General features: G+C 44.0%; 1 protein-coding gene across 3 annotated transcripts in view; it reads left to right on the top strand.

Moving 5' to 3' along the window:
* LOC134739258 (cytospin-A-like) overlaps window positions 1–20505 on the top strand; it is a 177432-nt gene extending 156927 nt beyond the window's left edge. Inside the window, exons 20-21 of one of the 3 annotated variants that reach the window (XM_063662787.1) lie at window positions 11494–11654; window positions 18814–20505. In XM_063662787.1, coding sequence (XP_063518857.1) covers window positions 11494–11654; window positions 18814–18820 — 168 coding nt within the window. In that variant the 3' untranslated portion in view covers window positions 18821–20505. Of the gene's footprint in view, window positions 1–11493; window positions 11655–12299; window positions 13394–16003 lie in introns of those variants that run through there. The other 2 variants (XM_063662786.1, XM_063662785.1) reach the window with 2 other exon arrangements.
* Window positions 20506–22201: the final 1696 nt, after the last annotated feature.

Raw genomic sequence — 22201 nt, 5'->3', positions numbered from 1 at the left:
TAGAAAGTCATATGGCTTTCCGAGATTGCACCACTGCACCCGAGCCTGGGCAACAGAGCGAGACTGTCGCAAAAAAATAAATTAAAAAAAAAAAAGAAAGTCACATGACTTTCACATTTCTGTAGGACTTACGCTTGTGTGCAGGTATACGTGTGTGTGTGTGTGTGTGTGTGTGTGTGTGATGTATTTGCCCGTGTGCCATGTTAGTATGTGTGTGCACATGGATGCACATGTGCGTGTATGAATGAAAGCTGCTTGCTGTATTTCACTGGGCCTTGAATAGCTGAGTAATTCCAGAGCAATGAATCAGCAGTTCTACGTAACATGCAGAGTGTCTGCATGGCTAGCACATGCTCATGGCACAGAGTGAGAAGCCTGTCACTCTCCTTCCCTGACTTCCATTCTCCCAGGCTCCTTCCTCTGCGGCACCCACTGTTATTAATATCTGAGTATACTTGCAGAGATAATTCTTTGCATGTATTAGAATTACCCTCACGCTTCATTAAAATATATATATATATATTTTTTATTATTTATTTATTTTTTTGAGATGGAGTCTCATTCTGTCACCCAGGCTGGAGTGCAGTGGCACGATCTTGGCTCACTGCAACCTCTGCCTCCTGGGTTCAAGTGATTCTCCTGCCTTGGCCTCCCGAGCAGCTGGGACTACAAGTGCACACCACCATGCCCAGCTAATTTTTGTATTTTTAGTAGAGACGGGGTTTCACCATATTGGCCAGGCTGGTCTCAAATTCCTGACCTTGTGACTCACCCACCTTGGCCTCCCAAAGTGCTGGGAGTACAGGCATGAGCCACCGCACCCAGCCTATTAAAGTATTTTTAAAATTTAAAAGCACAACTGTAAATTACAGATGCAGTTTTGCACTTTGCTTTTAGTAGCTCTGTTTTTACAAATGTGCCAGGACATGGAATATCATTGCACTGTGACCTCAGCAGAGGGCTGAGTTTTACTGAAACATCTGCCGTGGGTTCCTGTAGCCTCCCAGTGGCATAAACACATGTCTGTATTTCAAGACCCTGTCTACTCACTTTCATGGAAGGTGAGGGCATCACATTGGCCTTCCCTGCTTCTGCAGTGCAATTGCTGGCCATGTTTCACTTGTAACTTTCAATTCAATCAGCTGTGTGATTTTTTTTTTTTTTTTTTTTTTTTTTGAGACGAATTCTTGCTCTGCTGCCCAGGCTAGAGTGCAGTGATACGATCTTGGCTCACTTCAACCTCCACCTCCCAGGTTCAAGCGATTCTCTTGCCTCACCTCACAAGTAGCTGGGACTACAGGCATCTGCCACCACGCCCGGCTAATTTTGAATTTTTAGTAGAGACGAGGTTTCACCATGTTGGCCAGGCTGGTCTCGAACTCCTGACCTCAAGTGATCTGCCCGCCTTGGCCTCCCACAGTGCTGGGATTACAGGCGTGATCTACCGCACCTGGCCTAGCTGTGCGATTTTAAGGAAATCATTGCTGCACCTCAGCCTCCTCAAAGGTAAAGAGGGGCTAGGGCCATTGACCTCACAGGTCCTTGCTAAAGATGATTTAGTAATGGTGATAACAGTGGTACTGACGGCAGTGAGAAATGACCACCTATTGAATACCTGCTCTGTGCCAGGCCCTGGGCTGTGAGCCCCTCTTATGATAGAGTCACAACGATTGTGCCCATTTTGCAGATGAAGTGTAAGTTGGCTAAGGAAAGTTCCCACGGTCACATAGCTGGGAAGATTAAAACCAGACAGCCCACGCCTAGAGTCTGGACTATGCAACGCACAATACCACTTTCCTCCCCGGGGGATGATGGCTTGAAAGTGCTTTGTAAACTCCTGAAGCGCTCCAGAGAGTGAAGATGCCTGTTTGGGAGACTCAGGGCTGATACTGGATGAAGTTCTACAGTCTCTGGCTATTTTTAGCCAAACAGGGTACCCTGTTTGGAGGTAATGTTCAGACACTCTGCATCTCCCAAGTGCAGTGGAATTTTTATTTTTTATTTTTTATTTTTTGGTCTCTTCCCTCTTTTCTCATCTGGGGAAGCTTCCGAGCTTGGTGAAAATAAGCTTTTTTCTGCCAGACCCTGGCAGCCTACCTTCTGAGTATCTTGCCTTTACCACCCACCTCATTAGGATTCATCCCTTAGAAAGGAAAATTAAAATGAGCATGTTTCACTTAACAACTTCCAGTTCCATCTATGTTGCTGCAAGTCAGAGAATTTCTTTCTTTTTTAATGTGTTTTGCTTATTTTTTTGAGATAGGATCTTGCTGTATTGTCCAGGCTGGAATATAGTGGTGCAGTCTTGGCTCACTGCAGCCTTGACCTCCTGGCCTCAAGTGGTCCTCCCGCCTCAGCCTCCCAAGTAGCTGGGATGAGAGGCACACACTACCACACCTGGATAAATTTTTGTATTTTATTGTAGCAATGGGGGTCTTGCTATGTTGCCCAGGCCAATCTCAAACTCCAGAACTCAAGCAATTGTCCTGCCTCAGCCTCCCAGAGTGCTGGAATTACAGGCATAAGCACTGCATTGGGCCAATAAGAGGATTTTTAATGGCTATACAATATTCTTCTGCCTACGTACACCACAGAGTATTTGTTCTATCTCCCAAGCTTACCACTTAGGAGGTTTCCCCCTTTTGGCTATCATAAATCATTCCACGATGAGTTGCCTTCCATGTTCTGTCTGCACATCTTTGACCATGTGTGTAAAAGGTTCCAGTTGTCTCCTTTTGCCTCGTCCTAACCCTGTTGCTGAACGTGAGTGTAAAAACTGCCAGAGAGCTCAAGTACATGGCGCTGGGGAGGGCAGACAATCTCGCGGTCCTTCTGCGGCTACGAGTTTGGTTGGTTTGTTTTTTTATGAGCGCATTCTTGGTGAACCATAAGATGTATGCAGTTCTCCTCAATGCCTGGGCATAGCCTGAGCCTCAGCCTCAGGTCCAGACAATGACAGCATTCAGACGTGTACACAAATGAGCTCGGAGTGTGAAGCAGAAAGATTTAGGAGGGTGTTGGAGTTTTACCGCCACGTTGCCATGACCTTGGACCCAGGGGGTAAGGTCAGAGAACAGAGGTCAGGAGCTATAGGGGAGCTCTTCCATCCAGTTATTGATTAGCCACCGAAGTGGGGTCTCAAAACAGGACTGTGGTTGTTCAGAAGAAGACAGCGGGGGCAGTTTGAGCAGGGCTGGACAGTGTTTTACAGACACTGTAGGAAACTGTCAGGTGTGCCTCCCTTAGTGTTAGCTTATCCATGGGCCATAGAGGCAAAAGCTCTGTCCTGTGTAATATTAGTGTTGGCTCAGAATAGAGTTAATATATAGTCATTTCTTTTTTTTTTCTTTTTCTTTTTTGAGACAGAGTCTTGCTCTGTTGCCCAGGCTGGAGTGCAGTGGTGCAATCTTGGCTCACTACAACCTCCACCTCCTGGGTTCCAGCTATTCTCCCGCCTCAGCCTCCTAGGTAGCTGGGACTACAGGCACATGCCACCATGCCTGGCTAATTTTGTATTTTTAGTTTATTTGTTTGTTTTGAGATGAAGTCTTGCTCTGTTGCCCAGGCTGGAGTGCAGTGCCACAATCTCAGCTCACTGCAACCTCCGCCTCCCGGGTTTAAGTGATTCTCCTGCCTCAGCCTCCTGAGGAGCTGGGATTACAGGCGTGCACCACCACGCCTGGCTAATTTTTTTGTATTTTTAGTAGAGACGGGGTTTCACCATGTTGGCTAGGCTGGTCTTGAACTCCTTACCTCAAGTGATCCACCATCCTTGGCCCCACAAAGTGCTGGGATTACAGGTGTGAGCCACCGTGCCTGGCCCATAAATAGTGATTTCTTAATGATCACGTTTTAGGAAGATGATGCTGTTCTTTCTTCTTAAGTATTTATTTTTATCAGTCAAGTGATAGGAAGTTCAATTTCAAGTACAAGACATTTGGATCAAGAAGTGACTATTTATTTATTTATTTATTTGAGACAGAGTCTTGCTCTGTTGCCCAGGCTGGAGTGCAGTGGTGTGATCTCAGCTCACTGCAACCTCCACCTCCTGGGTTCAAGCAATTCCGCTGCCTCAGCCTCCCGAGTAGCTGGGATTACAGGCACCCACCGGCCCAGCGAATGTTTTGTACTTTTTTTAGTAGAGATGGGTTTTCATTATGTTGGCCAGGCTGGTCTTGAGCTCCATACCTGAGGTGATTCACCCACTTCAACCTCCCAAGGTGTTGGGATTACAGGCATGAGCCACTGCACCCGGCAAGAAGTGACCTTTTATGCCACTGTCTCTTCCGCTGATTCCTAGCAGGCTGTGTTTTGTTTGTTTCATGCTATGTTAAAAGAAAAAATTGAAGCAGTATTTAAAAATCACTTGATTTTATATCAAAATTAGTTTTACTCAAGAAAGATCAGGTCTGGAAATAGTGGGCCCAACTTCTACCTGGCAGTGGTTGGCCAAGCTGGGCAGCTGCTGCCTCAGTTTTCTTCTGACCCCCACATGGCCCTGCCCTGCTCCTGTCTGCTCGTCTCCCAACCCCTGTCGGCATTTGAACCTGCAACCACTGCCTGGTGCATTTGAATGTATTTTCGTATTGAGTGAAGAAAACCGTGGGTCTGTGGATAGATTTATAATTTTGAAAGGCTGGATTAGGGCTGACCGGTGACTCTTTGTGAGCTTGAGTATTTATCTTATTGAATGCCACCAAATAACCCCTTTTATCAGATGTCACATTCCCGCCTCGTATCATACGTGCTCTGATGATTTGGTATGTATCCCGCTTTTGACAAGAATTCAAGACTACTGAACATGATCTGACTTATTTCCCAAGCACAGCATCCCAGGTACAAAGAGAAAACTTTAAAAACTTGTCACAGGTGATTTATTGCTGACCAAGAAATGATGAAAAAGCCCTTTCACGGATGGTTTCTGGCCTGAGTCCCTCACATGGGCATTTGAGGAAGGGAAAGGTGTGGGCTCTGCCCCTTTGGTTTCTTGTCACCCAGAGGAGAAAACACAACAGACTCCTGAGACAGGATCCCCTCCCCGCCCTTTCTACCTTTCCAGCATTTTATCCAGCTCGCGTCTAATGTATCTGTTCATTCATCCACCTTAACGAGGTTGCGTTTTCTGCTACTGGCCTGACCTGCAGTTATTGAGACCCTAACTGAGGCTGTTAACAGCAGTGAGATGCAAGCCCCTGAAATCCTCTATCTTGTGTGTTAAGGGGTGATTTCTTTGAACAGAAGCCAGAGTGTTACTAAAGTAACCTTGTTGTATATCACTGTGTTTTGGGAGGGAATGCAGTTATCTCAGCTCACTCCCCAGATGTTTGTCTGGCCCGCAATCGAGAGGTGTTAGTGAGTACCCCGCTTCTAAACTGGTCTTCCCTGAGTAGGACTCTGGGGGATGTTATGTGTCCTGTTAGAAAGTAGCTTTAAATTAACACTGACTTAAGCTAAAGTGGAGGAGAGTGGAAAGGGAGAAGGAAAGACTTCCTGCAGGGCTCAGATCCTGTTGGAATCAGCTCCCAAAGAGACTGAGAACGTTCTTGTTTGGTTTTGTTTTGTTTTGTTTTTGAGACAGTCTTTCTCTGTCGCCCAGGATGGAATGCAGTGGTGCAATCTCAGCTTTCTGCAACCTCCACCTCCCGGGTTCAAGTGATTCTCCTGCCTCAGCCTCCTGAGAAGCTGGGATTATAGGTGCCTGCCACCACGCCTGGCTAATTTTTGTATCTTTAGTAGAGACGGGGTTTCACCATGTTGGCCAGGCTGGTCTCAAACTCCTGACCTCAGGTGATCTGCCCGCCTTGGCCTCCCAAAGGCTGGGATTACAGGTTTGAGCCACCTCACCAGACCCTTTAGAGGTTTTGACTAGGATGGTGGATCCCAGGGGTGGGGAACGGCTACAGAGATAGCTGTCGTAGGCTCCTAAGCTCCACTGAGAGGCTTGCTCTAGAAGAAAGCAAGGCTAAAAGATGTTTACATACAGCTGTAATTGATCTTTCCTCAAAAGTGTTTGTCATTTCTGATCATTTCAGGTTATAGTTATTCAACATTTCCACTAACATGGGCCTGTGGGGTCTGTAGCTGGGCATGCTGAGCTGGCCGATTCTGCTGCCCAGCCCTGGAAGCCTCTTCTGGTTCTGGAGTTACAGGTTCTTTCTCGATTGAAGTTAAGAGCAGTCTTTTGGGGAATTAATGTATCTCTTGGAAGCCCAGTATCACAGACTTTTCACATCTTTTCAGGACAATTAACAGGTGAAGTAATAGCTGCTTGAGAATAGGAATAAAAAAATCATTTCCATAAGTGTCGAAAGTACCTGAAGAATAATTTTTTTTTTTTACTTTATTACTAAATAGGTATATAAGGAAGGATATAAATTTAGTCAGGGTTTTTAGCTTGTACAGAACTAGGTATTTGTAATATTTGAATTATATTGGGATGTTTATTTAATTAAAGTTAAACATAAAAGAAATACATATACATGTTTGAAACATTTCAGTGGTATAGAAAGCTAGAAGTGGCCGGGCGCCATGGCCCATGCCTGTAATCCCAGCACTTTGGGAGGCCGAGGTGGGCAGATCACGAGGTCAGGAGATCGAGACCGTCCTGACTAACACGGTGAAACCTGTCTCTACTAAACATACAAAAAAAAAAAAATTAGCCGGGTGTGGTGGCGGGCACCAGCTACTCGGGAGGCTGAGGCAGGAGAATGGCATGAACCCAGGAGGTGGAGTTTGCAGTGAGCCAAGATTGCGCCACTGCACTCCAGCCTGGGCAACAGAGTGAGACTCCGTCTCAAAAAAAAAAAAAAAAAAAAAAAAGCTAGAAGTAATTCTCTCCATGTGTATCACTCTATAAACATTTTTACACTGCACCCAAGCTTTTTTACATAGATGGGATGATTTTTTTTCTTATTTTTATTTATTTATTTATTTTTGAGGCGGAGTCTTGTTCTGTCGCCCAGGCTGAAGTGCAATGGCGCCATCCCAGGTCACTGCAACCTCTGCCTCTGGGGTTCACGTGATTCTCCTGCCTCAGCCTTCCAAGTAGCTGGGATTACAGGCATCTGCCATTATGCCTGGCTAATTTTTGTATTTTTGTAGAGATGGGGTTTCACTATGTTGACCAGACTGGGTCTTGAACTCCTGACCTCAGGTGATCCTCCTGCCTCGGCCTCCCAAAGTGCTGGGATTACAGACATGAGCTACTGCGCCTGGCTGGTATGATTTTATATTTGCGAATCATTACTGATTTGTTAATTTTAAACTTTGGAAGACAATTGTTAGCAGACAAAACAGGGCTATACTGAAAGTTAGAGTGTCTTAGTCTGTTTGGCCTGCTATAACAAAATACCATCAGCTGGGTATCATGTAAACAACAGTAGTTATTTCTCCTAGTTCTGGAGGCTGGGAAGTCCTGTATCAGCATACTGGCAGATTTGGTGTCTGGTGAGGGCCTGCTTCCTGGCTGATAAAAGGCCCTCTTTTCACTCCGTCTCTCACGGCAGAAGGAGCGAGGGAGCTCTCTGGGGTTTCTTTTATAAAGGCACTCATTCGCTCATGAGGAACCCCACCCCCAGGACTTAATCACCTCCCAGAGGCCCCATTTCCAACTGCTATCACATTGGGGATTAGGTTTCAACACATGAATTTTAGGGACATAAACATTGTCTATAGCACAGCCATTAAATTCAACAAATGACTAAGTGAATGAGTTTTCAACGACTTAGGCAGGCCAGTAGCCAAAAACTAAAACTAAAAAAACACACACAAAAAACAGAAAAACCCACTACTTGATTGGTCCTTTCTTTGAAAGGTAGAGGTCAGGATGACAGTTTCTTCCATTGGTCAAAGCTCAAAGCTAGTTCGTGCTGGCTGACTCATTATGACTTGAACTTAAATAAGGGAGAGTCTTGAAAAATGATTTCTTGCTAATGTAAATTTAGTTAATAGAAGCAACAGAAATTGAATTCGATATCTGAGCATAGTAGACTAAGGATGCATAAAGATGCATTTTCAGAGCTGGAGCAGAAATGAGAAATAGTCATCTACTCCAAGATCTTTATTTTGCAGAGGTCTGTGGGGGCTGGGGGCTGGTGGCAGAGCGGGGACTGGAACCCCAGTTTTGAGCTCCAGCTTGATCTCTTCTTCAGGGTATAGCAGGCCAGCCAAGATGACATCCAGGGGTTCCAGAGAAAGAAAGGACTGGGGGTGGAGCGCTGCATACCTTTGCCTCGTGGCTTCTGCAGAGCTCTCTTGGTAAAAGGAACAGGAACTCAAGAGGAACCCCAGGTTGTTTTTTTTTTTTTTTTTTTGAGACAGAGTCTCACTCTGTCACCCAGGCTAGAGTGCAGTGGCATGGTCTCAGCTTACTGTAGCCTCTGCCTCCCAGGCTCAATCAATCTTCCCATCTCAGCCTCTCCAGTAGCTGGGACTACAGGTGCTCCCCTAGAGCCTCAGCAGCAACGCAGCAATGGTAATCAAGTGACCTTGATCCTGTCTCAGTGAGACCCTCGTCCCGTGTCACCCCTGATCTGTAGAACTGTAAGAAAATCTATTTGTTTCATTTCATTTTAAAACAGATGCTGGCCGGTGCGGTGGCCCACGGCTGTAATCCCAGAACTTTGGGAGGTTGAAGCAGGTGGATCACTTGAGATCAGGAGTTTGAGACCAATCTGGCCAACATGGTGAAATCCCATCTCTATTAAAATTACAAAAATTAGGCAGATGTAGTGGCAGGTACCTGTAATCCCAGCTACTTGGGAGGCTAATGCAGGAGAATTGCTTGAACCCGGGAGGTGGAGGTTGCAATGAGCCAAGATCGCACCACTGCACTCCAGCCTGGGTGACAAGAGTGAGACTCCATCACGAAAACAAAACAAACAAAACAAAAAACAGATGCACAGTAATTTGATACAGCAACAACAGGGAAGGAATACAGGAGGGCTTCCAACTTCAATGCCAAACAAGCTGTCACTTTATTCCCATCCAAGTCCAAAGGTAGAGTGTCCACAAAAAATCAAGAAAGAAGAAAAGGAAGGCCCTCCCACTTTCCTCTCATAAAGCTTAATCTTTAGGGGGAGTAGGGGAGGCAGGTTTTAGGAGGGTGTTGACAGGGGCTGTGGGTAGGTGATAGGGAGAGGGGTACTCGGAAGGCGTCACCTCCACTGGAAGTGTTTGGTTATCTTCTTCTTTTTTTTGTTCTTTTGAGATGGAGTTTCGCTCTTGTTGCCCAGGCTGGAGTGCAATGGCGCGACCTCGGCTCACTGCAACCTCTGCCTCCTGGGTTCGAGTGATTCTCCTGCCTCAGCCTCCCTAGTAGCTGGGATTACAGGTGCCTGCCACCACGCCCAGCTTATTTTTTGTATTTTTTCGCAGAGATGGGGTTTCACTATGTTGGCCAGGCTGGTCTCGAACTCCTGACCTCAGGTGATCCACTCACCTCAGCCTCCCAAAGTGCTGAGATTATAGGTGTGAGCCACCGCGCCCGGCTCTGTTATTATTTTTTTGAGACAGGGTCTTACTCTGTTGTTCAGGTGGGAGTACCGTGGCACCATTATGGCTCACTGTAGCCTCCATCTCCCAGATCGTGATCCTCCCACCTCAACCTCTTGAGTAACTGAGACGACAGACATGCACCATCCCACCCTAATAATAATTTTTTTTTTGAGATACAGTCTCGCTTTGTGGCCCAGGCTGGAGTGGGGTGGCGCGATCTCTACTCACTGCAACTTCTACCTTCCAGGTTCAAGAGATTCTCCTCCCTCAGCCTCCTGAGTAGCTGGGATTACAGGCACATGCCACCGCCTCCGGCTAATTTTTGTATTTTTAGTAGAGACTGGATTTCACCATGTTGGCCAGGCTGGTCTCGAACTCCTGACCTCAAGTGATCTGCCTGCCTCAGCCTCCCAAAGTTCTGGGATTACAGGCATGAGCCACCACCCTAATAATTAAAAAAAAATTTTTTAGAGATGGGGTCTCCTTGTGTTACCTAGGCTTGTCTCAAACTCCTGGGCTCAAGTGATCCTTCTGCGTCAACCTCCCCAAGTGGTGGGATTAAAAGTGTGAGTCACGGCACCTGGCCAATTGCTTACATTTAAAAGTTGGACTGTCTCGGGGAGAAGTCTAAATTTCTGTTTTTTCTTGAGAAACTGGAAGCTCCATCCACCCTGGCCATCGTCCCTGCAGGGCAGTAACCGCCACCTGTGTGTATAGTGGCAGCAGCCCCTTTGGCTGGGGCTGGGCTCCTGCTTGCCACAGCCCCCACTCAGCCCTCTTTGCTATTTGCATCAACACTCTGGCTCCTGTCTTGGAGTTTGCAACCCTCATGCCTTTGACCTTAAGCTGAGTACGTCTGGCTGAGGCCATGAGAAGGTTCTGACTCGACACCCACGCGATGCCTCCTGGAAGGGAAGAGTGTGTGCTGTGGAACTTTACACCAGGCAGATCCAGGTGCCAGCCTGGCCTAGCTTTGCCACATGCCAGCGCTGTCACCTTGGGCAACTTCATTAACTGCTCTGAGCCTCAGTTTCCTCTTCTGTGTGGACCCGTGTTCTCCACATCAGTACTATTGACATTTGGGGCCAGATCATTCTCTGGTGGGGTCTGTCTTGTGTGTTACGGGATGTTTTGTAGCATCCCTGGCCTCTGCCCACTGGATACCAGCATTACCTCCTTCCAGTTGTGACAAGTACAAATTCCCCCAGATGTTGCCGCAGGTCCCCTGGGGGACAGAATCACCCAGTTGAGAACCACTGAAAACGCTCCCCCAGTGCAGTGCGTGAGGCTGAAAGGAGAGTCTGAAGGTGAAGGGCTGTGTCAGTCAGCATTCTCTTCCTTCTTTTTTTGTTGTTTAGCTTGTTGCAGATACTTTCAGGAGTGATCCATAATTGTGCCAATCGCTCTTTTTTTCGGGGGGCGGGGGGGGGACGGGGACAGAGTCTCGCTCTGTCACCCAGGCTGGAGTGCAATGGCGTGATCTCAGCTCACTGCATCTCCGCCTCCTGGGTTCAAGTGATTTTCCTGCCTCAGCCTTCTGACTAGCTGGGATTACAGGTGTCCGCCACCATGCCTGGCTAATTTTTGTATTTTTAGTAAAGACGGGGTTTCACCATATTGGCCAGGCTGGTCTTGAACTCCTGACCTCATGTGATCCACCCACCTCGGCCTCCCAAAATGCTGGGATTACAGGCCTGAGCCACTGCACCCAGTTGCAATCACTCTTAATCCTTTGCCGTCTCTTTCCGCCATGCCTCTGGTGTGCAGCCTGCTCTGAGCCTAGAAAAGGTGAATTGTGCCTTATAGAGGGGCAGCTTTCAGTGTGGGAGCCCTCATAAACCCAGAGGAACAGACACTGTCATGGGCCAGCACAGAGCACTTGGCGTCCCTAAGGGCAGTGACTACTGTGATTCCCCTTCTGCCTTTGTGTTCATGGCACAGCCTGTGAACCCAGATTCTTGGCTGTGCATCTGACCTTCGACCCTGTGTGACGTTTAGGTGGCCCTGGTACAGTGGACCGAAAGTGTGGGCTTAAGCCTGGTGGGCCGGGACCAGTCTTCCATGCAGCTGAGGACCCCTGGTGACCAGATCCTGAACTTCACTGTCCTGCAGATCTTCCTTTCACCTATGAAAGCAAACGTATGGGCATCATTGTGCGGGTGAGTCGTTTTTATTCATGGCTTAAAGTGGTTAAGAACCCCAGGTGTGCTGCGTGTGTCCCTGTCGGTTGACATTCTTTCTAACCCTCTTTACTGTGGTATCTGTCACCCAGACTAACGAGGGAATATAATTCCCTAAGCAGAAAGGAAATTAGTTCATTGATTGGACATGCCCCATAACTCTGATCTGCTTATGGTGTCTCTGGTTCCGGAGTGAAAGTTAAAGAGAACATCCACTGGGGATTTCTTGGTGATACATCTCTCATTCTCTTTTATTTAATATTAAATATGTCTTTTTTATTGAGGTGAAATTCACATAATATAATCATTTTAAAGTGAAAAATTCAGTGGCATTTAGTCCATTCACAGTGTTGCTCAACCACCACTTCCCTCATGTTTCAAAACATTTTTATCAAAATGATGAAAAAAGAAACCTTGTGTCCGGGCACATTAAAAAATTTTGCCAGTCTGAAGAGTCTGATTTGATTTGATGTGTTGTTTTTCTATTGGCTCTTTAAAAATTTTTAATTTTAAAATTCTTATTAAAAGAATATATTCATAAGAATCCTCCCACCTCAGCCTCCCGAATAGCTAGGACTATAGGCTGGCAAAACCAGGGCTGACTAATTTTTTAATTTTTTATAGATACAGGGTTTCACTGTGTTGCCCAGGCTGGTCTCAAACTCCTGGCCTCAACCGATTCTCCTGCCTGGGACTCCCAAAGTGCTGGAATTACGGGTGTGAGCCGCTGTGCCCATCCTTCTATTTTCTCTTTTTACCCATGGAAATCACACTTTCCATCCTGGGGAGCCTGGAAAATCTGGTATTCATGTGCCGCTTGGTCTGGTTGTTCTGAAGTCTGCATGATCATCTGATTTTTCCAAGGGAGCTTTAAAAATACAAATCACTTGGTTCAATCCCATACCTATTTTGGAATGGGGTGGTTCTTCACATTATTTAGCTTGGTTGGAGAAAACTCTGCTTCAGATCTTAAGAATCTTTGGAATAAGGCTCTTTCATCTTTTCTGGACTTTTTTTTTTTTTTTCTTAACAAATGAGAATCGTCTCCACCCTGATCTACCCAAGTGTCTCATGCCTCATGGAGGAAAGAGATCCTTGCACATGCATTTTTATAGCAGCACAATTTGCAATTGCAAAAATATGGAGCCAGCCCAAAATACTCATCAGTCAACAAGTGGATAAAGGAAGTATGACATATGATCATATGATGATGATGAAATGCTACTTAGCCATAAAAAGGAATGAATTAATGGCATTCACTGCAAACTGGATGGGACTGGGGACTATTATCTAAGTGAAATAACTCAGGAATGGAAAGCCAAATGTCGTATGTTCTCACTCATAAGAGGGAGCCAAGCTATGAGGATGTAAAGGCTTAAGAATAATACAATGGACTTTGGCGAGTCAGGGAGGCTGAAAGGGTGGGAGGAAGGTGAGGGATAAAAGACTACAAGTTGGGTTCAGTGTATACTGCTCAGGTGATGGGTGCACGAAAATTTCACAAATCACCATTAAAAATCTTACTCATATAACCAAACACCATGTGTTCCCCAAAAACCTTTGGAAATTAAGAAAAAAAATAGAATGCATAAGTAGAAGTAGAAATTGATAATGTAGGTTGTTGGGCACGTGGCCCTGCCTCCTGCCTGCTGGTGGAGTATTTGAAATGAGTCTTGCTGTCACTCCTGGGTATCAAGGAACGTTATGCATTTATGTGTTCTTTTTTTTTTTTAGACGAAGTCTTGCTCCGTTGCCTAGGCTGGAGTGAAGTGGCGTGATCTTGGCTTGCTGCAACCTCCGCCTCCCAGGTTCAAGCTATTCTCCTGCCTCAGCCTCCTGAGTAGCTGAGACTGCAGGCGCACGCCACCATGCCCAGCTAATTTTTGTATTTTTAGTAGAGATGGGGTTTCACCATGTTGGCCAGGATGGTCTCAATCTCTTGACTTCATGATCCGCCTGCCTCGGCCTCCCAAAATGCTGGGATTACAGGTGTCGCCACCGTGCCCGGCCGCATTTCTGTGTTCTTTGAGTGGCAGCTGTTTGCTCCATCTTTTTTCCTTCTCTCCATCATCCCTTGCTTCTTGAGTTTTCAGCATTCCTTGAGAGGAATCCTGGCATTGAAGAGGGTCATGAGCTTTGCAGACATGCTTGAGCTTCAATCCTGTTTCAAGCACTTACTGGTTACAGGCATTGGGCAAATTAATTTCTCTGGGTTTTTTTTTTTTTTCCTTCCTCTGAAAAGTGCTTTTAATACCATGTTTTGTGATACTTAAAAGAATCAACATGCAAGTGGGCCAGAATCTTAATTGTATTTTTATGTAGGCCAAATTTTTAAAACTCTGAATATGTGCAAGCACATTTAACTGAATGGAATTTTTTTAAATGCATACAATTTTTATACTAGTCTTCAAATACAGCCTATTCCATGAGCCTTTCTTCCATAATTCAGCCCCCAGTGGCTTTTCTTTGCCATGAGCTGAAAGAATATTTGCATTTGATACTACTTCATCTGTTGCTTAGTTTAATTATCTTTTATTTTTTGTTTTATGTATGTTGGTCTCATCACTTCAGTTGAATCTAAGCAACATAATGGCAGAGGACAGAAACCCTCTCCAGCCATCAAATGAAGTGCCACAGTCAATCAATTCTCAATAATCACTTGTTTTTTTGATTAATGGGAATTCACTGAAGTGGCATCAGATTTATGGTAGCTGATGATTCAGTTTGTGCTCTCTTAAATGGATGTGAGAAAGTGAACAGAAAGAAATTTTAAATGAATTGTTCTTTATCTAAACAAAACCCAGTGTAAATAAAATGGCTTAAAATGCAGATAGAAGAATAAGATTAAGGATAAATATAATTTATCTAGGATAAAAACTTAATGACAAATACCTGCAAAGTTTCTTCCTCTAGAAGCAATATCTGTTGTAAAAATACCAGTGAAAATCAAGATTCAGGCAAATCAACCAGATGTTTTGCTTACACACCATCAAACAACTGGATCAAGTAACTTAATTATCACTGAATTAATTAAATCAATCCATTGTGCACACCATTATATAGAGTCTGTCATCTGCCTCCCAAGCCTGCCACAAGTCTTCTGAAGAAGAAAGTGCTCTAAATCTTGTTAATTAATTTAATAAAACTCCATTACAAATGGCCTTTGTATTCCAGGAATTTAGTTAAACTGCCAATGAAATTACAGCCCAAGGAACGTGAGGGTGCATCAGAACTGAGAAAGTAAAGAATGTCTCTGGCCGGGCATAGTGGCTTACCCCTGTAATCCCAGCACTTTGGGAGGCTGAGGCGGGTGGATCACAAGGTCAGGAGATCGAGACCACAGTGAAACCCCGTCTCTACTAAAACTACAAAAAAAAATTAGCCGGGCACAGTGGCGGGTGCCTGTAGTCCCAGCTACTTTGGAGGCTGAGGTAGGAGAATGGCATGTATCTGGGAGGCGGAGCTTGCAGTGAGCCGAGATTGCGCCACTGCACTCCAGCCTGGGCGACAGAGCGAGACTACGTCTCAAAAAAAAAAAAAAAAAAAAAAGGAATGTCTCTGTTATCTTTGATAATGTTTTGGACTTACAAACTGTCTTATGCTTTTCCAAATCATTTAATTAGATTTTTTTTTTTTTTTTTTTTTTTTTTTGAGAGTCTGTCTTGCTCTGTCACCCAGGCTAGAGTGCAGTGGCGTGATCTCGGCTCACTGCAACCTCAGCCTCCCGGGTTCAAGTAATTCTCCTGCCTCAGCCTTCTGAGTAGCTGGGATTAGCCACCACTCCTGGCTAATTTTTGTATTTTTAGTAGAGACAGGGTTTCACCATGTTGGCCAAGTTGGTCTCAAACTCCTGACCTCAGGTGATCCACCCTCCTCTGCCTCCCAAAGCGCTGGAATACAGGCGTGAACCATGGGCCCCAGCCTTAATTAGATTATTTTATTTGATTATCATATCAATATCATGAGGTAGCCAGGCAGACATCTCATCAATTTACAACCGGAAAATTAACAGGAGAGAAACTTGTGAATATCTAAAGTCACACAAAAACCTTGAAATAAAAGCACAGTAGGTACAACCTCTATGCTGTGTGTCGGCTCCTTTTTTTTTTTTTTTTTTTTTTATTTGGAGTCTTTCTCCTGTTGTCCAGGCTGGAGTGCCGTGGCACAATCAGGGCCCACTGCAGCCTTGACCTCCCAGGCCCAGGTGATCCTCCCGCTTAAGCTTCCTGAATAGCTGGGACCACAGGCATGTATCACCACACTCAGCTGATATTTATTCGTTTAGTTATTTGATTTTAATTTTTTTTTTTTTTTTTTTTTTTTTTGAGAGGCGGGGTTGTTGCCCAGGCTGGCCTCAAACTCTGGTCTCAAGGGATCTCTCTCAAGGTGCTGGGATTACAGGTATGAGCCACTGCAGCAGACTCCTGCACCTTTTTGAACAACTATTTCAGAGCTGGATTCTGCTTTTGCGTAAATGGCGGGCAACCATAAGAGAGGCATGGACGCAACTGACCCAAAGGCACATTACATAATGTCTTTTGGAATAAAGTATTGTATTTCCTTGGATTTGATATTATATTTACCTGTTGCATTCTGGGTACACCATTTTGTTAGAGCAATTTCCTATGTATTTCAACTCGTATATTACAGGTCAATAAAAACATCTTTTCTGTATGCTCTTCAAATTGTTTCAAACAACAATCTTGCTTCAGTAGAGGGAAGGGGTAGAAGCATTTAAAATATCCCTTGCAAATAACCATTAAGACCCTTACAAACCTATAAACCTATAAAATATATATTTTATTGTCCACTGAGCAAGCTGTCATGTCCATAGGAAATAAATAAAAATGACCACTTTATTATTGTTCCAGTGCTAGTAAACCACTATATAAAAACATTCTAGGTTTCTGAGATATATTTAACACTCTGATGATAATATGCAAGAAGTCATAGTTTGGAGCCATTAAGTATAAATCTAACAAGATTGATTGATTTGGCCTAGTTTCAAGATAATAGATATTACCCAAGCATTCATCTTGCAAACGTGCATTTTATATTATAAATAATGCTTAAGAAACAAAGTCCTCATATCTTTGGGTACCTGCTCTCATCCCACACCCTGGCTACTGCAGCCAGAGCTTCATAGCTGTGTACATGGGGAATCTTATATGTAGTTCTACTTATTTCATGTGAGAGGAGCAAGAACTATAGTTTTCTTTGTGTATTCATTTCAGTGTGTTAGGAGCTTTTCTTTAGAAGGGAGGAATTTATTTTTGCCTATATTCTGTTGGTACCCTATCTATGTTCATTCAGGGTACTATAACAGAATGCAGTAGACTGAGTGGCTCAAACAACAGGAAGATTTATTTCTCACAGTTTGGGAAGCTGGGAAGTCCGAGGTCAAGATGCTCATGCCTTTGTGTCTGCTGAGGGTCTGCGTTCTGGTTCATGGATGGCTGTCTTCTCGCTGTGGCCTCACATGGCAGAAGGGGAGAGCGAGCTCTCTGGAGCCTCTTTTATAAAAGCACTAACTCCATTCATAAGGGCCGTGCCCTCATTACCTAATCACCTCCCGTATGAATTTGGGGGTGATACAGACATTCAGTCTACAGCAGATCCACCAAAATTATGGTATCTTGTACATTTATTTTTATTTTATTTATTTATTTATTTTATTTTGTTTTGAGACGGAATCTCCCTCTATCATCCAGGCTGGAGTGCAGTGGTGCAATATCAGCTCACTGCAACCTCTGCCCCCGGGTTCAAGCAATTCTCCTGTCTCAGCCTCCTGTGTAGCTGGGATTACAGGGGCACACCACCATGCTAGTTTTTGTCTTTTAGTAGAGATGGGGTTTCACCATGTTGGCCAGGCTGGTCTTGAACTCCTGACCTCGAGTAATCCACCCGCCACGGCCTCCCAAAGTGCTGGGATTACAGGCGTAAGCCACTGTGCCTGGCATATCTTACATATTTAATAACACCAGGAATCTCTCTTTTGGCGGCCCCTTGCCCCTTGGGAATGCTCTAGTATACAGAAAGTGAGAAGTCTGCACATGTTCCTCTATGACGTCTGCCATTCAAAGTGATCAGTGCCATCCAGCGCAGTCCTGTCACATCCAACCTGTTGGGACCAACTGTCTTATTTAACCTAGAAGCTAGCCACACTCTTCTTTTACTCCTCACCTTATTTGTTTTTGGTGTTGCATTTGCATTTAAATACTGCATTCTGTAATGCAACAAGTGACTGTTTCCACTGACTTGTATAATTATCCAATTGCTCTGCACAACAAAGTCCCCAAACCTAGAATGTACTGAAAGGTCTTCATGAAGGCCATACGTTGAAGTTTTCATTGCCAAAGTAGGGGGTATTTCCCCCAGGATGTCTGCCATTATTTCAGACCATCTTTCCCGTTGATAAAGGCTTTTTCAGGTTTGAGTTTCTGGCTGCCTTCACTTCCCACCTCTATCACTATATTGCAGTTACAGCAAAAAAGAACTATCACACATGAGCATTAATCAGTTGGGTCCCCCCCAGGTACCATGCTGGATGTTTTCCTCTCATTTAGTTCTTGTAAGTAGGAAGGGGGCAAGAAAGCTCACATTTACTGAGCATCAACTATGTGCTGAACATCATGTTGAGAACTTGATATATGTTATTCTGAACTCCAAGAGAAAAGAAAGAAAATTTGAAGAAATAGACTGTACATTGAAAAATGTAAGTCTCAGATCATGAAGCGAATAGGAGAGATAACCAGTATTCAAACCCAGATACATTTGATTTAAAAGCATGAACACTGCTCCAGGTGAGGGATGTCAGCTTCACTTCACAGATGAAGCCCCTAAGACTCCCAGCAGAACTGAGGAGCAGAGCTGGGATTCATACCTGGTGTGTCGGCATCATGCCAACACAGTACGTTTGTTAGAGACCAGTAGGTGCTCTGTCTGTCCTAATTCCATTTTTGGTTTTTGCTGGACAGCACATGCATCTATAAATGCCAGTCCCAGAGTTTTGTGACCTCTCTCATTTTTATCTGATTGGCTTTTTAACTATATATTGTTTATTAGAGTTGTCAGCTATTAAGGAAAATACAAAAGGCAGCTGGAAATCTAATTAGAATTTCTGTCTTTTATCTTGTAGAACTTGAACAAACATAATGAGGCCAGAGTTCAATGGACATTTGAAGATGTGTTTAATTACACATAGGAACATCTCCTATTACAGCAGAGCTTGATATTTCTACACTATCCACTAGAAAAAACAAAAATGAAGCTTGCTATACAGACCAAATGGACAATGCACAATTGTCCTGTGGCATTGTCTGATTCTTCCAGTAACTGGCTGGCCTCTTTGCTTTCTTCTTCTTTTTAGAGCCTCACTTTCCTTTCTGCATATATGTGTTCCTTTTATAAGCCGACTTGAATTTTGTTTGGCAAAGAAATAAGACATAAGTAACTTTCCTAAAAAAGGAAGAAGGGAAGAAGAATAGAAGAAAAGAAAAGTAAAAAGCACTGGATAAAGCTAATAAGGCCTAGAGCAGAAGATATCATCTAAGGATATGCCTATTCATCAGGGTAGCCACTCAGAAAATGACAGAGAAATGTACGATTTTACCTGTTACCCAGAAGGGGCCAAAGATAGTTGTGTAAGAGCTGTCTGAAAAGTCAGATCCCTTTATCTTTTATTAAAGATAACATGATATTTCTTATTTCCCAGATGAGGAATGAGTTGTTTTCCCCCTCCTATATTTCAGTTGAGAACAATGCTGCTTATTCTATTTGTATGTCATATTTCATGAAGCATTTTCTTTTATCACAGCTAATAATGATAGGAGATGCTAACTACAGCGGTACAAAAAGTGTGATAAGGGCACAGATAGATGTTTTATAGCCTAAATATGATCCTAGGAACATATCCATCTCTTCATTGTCATTTGTCCCAAACCACACAGACAGGTTCCTGCTGTACAGTAAAAGGTCACCCTTTTAAAAATAATGAGTCTAAAATCCTCAGTTGTAACATCTGATGTGATTTTCAAATTTTGAAAATTCCCCTTTAAGTGAGGGAGGCTGCAAGTCTACTAAGACTAAAATGCTTTTTTTTTTTTTTTTAATTTTGCAGCTATATTAAATTCAAGTGATTGGGGCCTCTTGAATTATCCAGAATTCCTGCTTCCTGCTGTGCTCACTAATACCTGGGCTTTGAGGCCCATTACAGTACATTATGCGCACCATGTTGAATTCTGATTATCTCCATTTCACAGGAGGCACATGCTCAGATTGTGATTTGTGTTATTTTCGGGTAATAACTGCTCTTTTGATTTAAACCAAATCTTGGAAGGGATCTGCCAGGCATCAGTAGCATTTTGCTTCTACTGAATGCCCATAGGAAGAGGGAGTGTCTGGTTTTCAAAGGACTGAGGCTTACTCATTTGTTTTAGCAAATACGACATTCACCTCTTCCTCTGCTGGGGTTCATCCGTGAACACGGGTGTGTCTGGATAGTCATGGGCTTCTTGTGTGAGAAGTGATGGGTGCACCCCATCTTTATTCTTACTTCTGGTAGCACCATCAGTGAACCCTTGGCCCTCACGAACTGATCCACCAAGTCTTCCTGGGATATTGGATATTGGTTGTTTGGATATTGGAAGTTTGAATATGGATATTGGTTGGTAGATGTTTCAGCAGCCCCTGCCTAGGGACAGGAGTCAAATGTCACATGTAGTTACTTATAATGTACACAATTTTCTTAAAACATTTTGGATTCTTTAAAAGCAATAACTCTAATTTGCTTTTTGTAATTTGGAATTTGGGAAACATGAACAAATAAAAAGAGGAAAATGAAAAGCACTCATAAAAAGCTCCCTGAGATAGCCATAGCTTAAATTCTAGCACATCTGTCTGTCCAGTCTTCTTTGAAGGCCTGAGCCCACTCTGGCTTTATCACTGGAACGAGCCCCACTCAGTGTCTTTCCTACTCCCCATATGTGATCATGTTCTTGGACCTCTCGTGAACCAATATCTCATGTCTCTTTGCCCCCACCGGCTTGTGAAGCCCATGCTCTTGCCACAGCCTTTTTTTGTTTTTTTTTTTTTTTTTGAGATTTCCCACTTCTTGGCACAATCACTTTGACCCTAGCCAAGGGCACTGCTTGTGCTCAGGATATTATGCAGCCTGTACCACTTCACAGACTTACTCCATGATCTCTCAGACTCTTAACTTTTCACAAGGTTTTGTTGAGCTCCAGGGATAGAAGAAGAAAAACACAGCACACAGGGTAACTATGACCCTTTCCCAGCCCAGAGCTATCCTTGTGTCTTTTAGAAGCTACTTCTCTGAGGCTCTTCTCATGTCTCAGGACAGTCATCAATATCACTAAAATCTTCTAGGTATATTTAGGCCCAGAGTCTGGGCTCAACTGACTCCTAGTGGAAGAAAAAGAGTATACAGTTTCTTCATTTTACTCTTAGCCACACTTTCTAAAGTCTCATATCCGACTCTCAGATTGACCTCAAGAACATTTTAAGATTGACCACATCCAAGGATATCTTGACATGACAAACACCACCCCTGTTGACAGGGGCATGGGCTGTCCCACACTGACACATCATGGTCTGACTTAGGACATTTCCCGAAGTCCGAGCCACAGATTCACTAGAATATGAGCTTTATAAGTAGAAGGACTTTGTTCTTTGTTTTGTCTCTAACCCCTACATAGTGTTTCACACATATTGGGTAACCAGTAAACATTGTTGAATTGAATACACTTAACAGAGAATATTAACATTAAAAACATAGATCGTTTTATCTTGTATATTTTACTTAATTTTACTTAACAATATGGGAGACATTTCCACATTCATAGTTTAAGCTGTAAGTAGAGGTTTACCTTAAGTAAAAAATCAGAATTCACCAGAAGATCCTGGGTCCCCGCCTGGTCGAGACGGAGGAATCACTGGCTGACACTCCTCCCTAGAGCCCCTCTAGAGCCCCCAGGCAGAGATTACAGAGCAGAGGAGCGGAGGAGCACAGTTCACAGCACTTCCAGTGTCTTGGAGAAGGGGAAGTGGTGGAAATTACCACTATCTCTTCTCCAACTTTGCTCAAGGGTGTCACATCAGCACACATCACTGAGACCTCTAGTCCAGGAAAGTCAAGGTTTGGGGGAATAAAAAGTAGCTCTCCTCATAAAAACATTGTGGATCCTGCCTCTGTGTTCTAAGAATAATCTGAAACAGCAATAGTCCATGAAGTATGCCTCGTGTATTTGTCAAACAGTGTTTCTTAAAACACACCAAAATAGATGCAATGCTTCCAAAATAACAGGGAAAGGCACTGAAGGCCTTGAGCCTCTCCCAGGCAGCAAGCGCGATGTCCTGTGCAGTACCTTGTACAGTTCACTGAATCTTCACGTGATCCCAGGTGGGTATGTCTAGATGAAGGAACTAAAGATCAGAGATTGCAAGTAATTCTCTCCAGGTCAATTCATTCTTGAGGAACAACGGTCTGAATTCAAACCCCACTTCAC

This window comes from Pongo pygmaeus, chromosome 23 (assembly GCF_028885625.2).
Source record: "Pongo pygmaeus isolate AG05252 chromosome 23, NHGRI_mPonPyg2-v2.0_pri, whole genome shotgun sequence".
Classification (NCBI taxonomy): Eukaryota; Metazoa; Chordata; class Mammalia; order Primates; family Hominidae; genus Pongo; species Pongo pygmaeus.
Note: the sequence above shows the minus strand (reverse complement) of the source record. Positions and strands in the feature narration are given on the sequence as shown.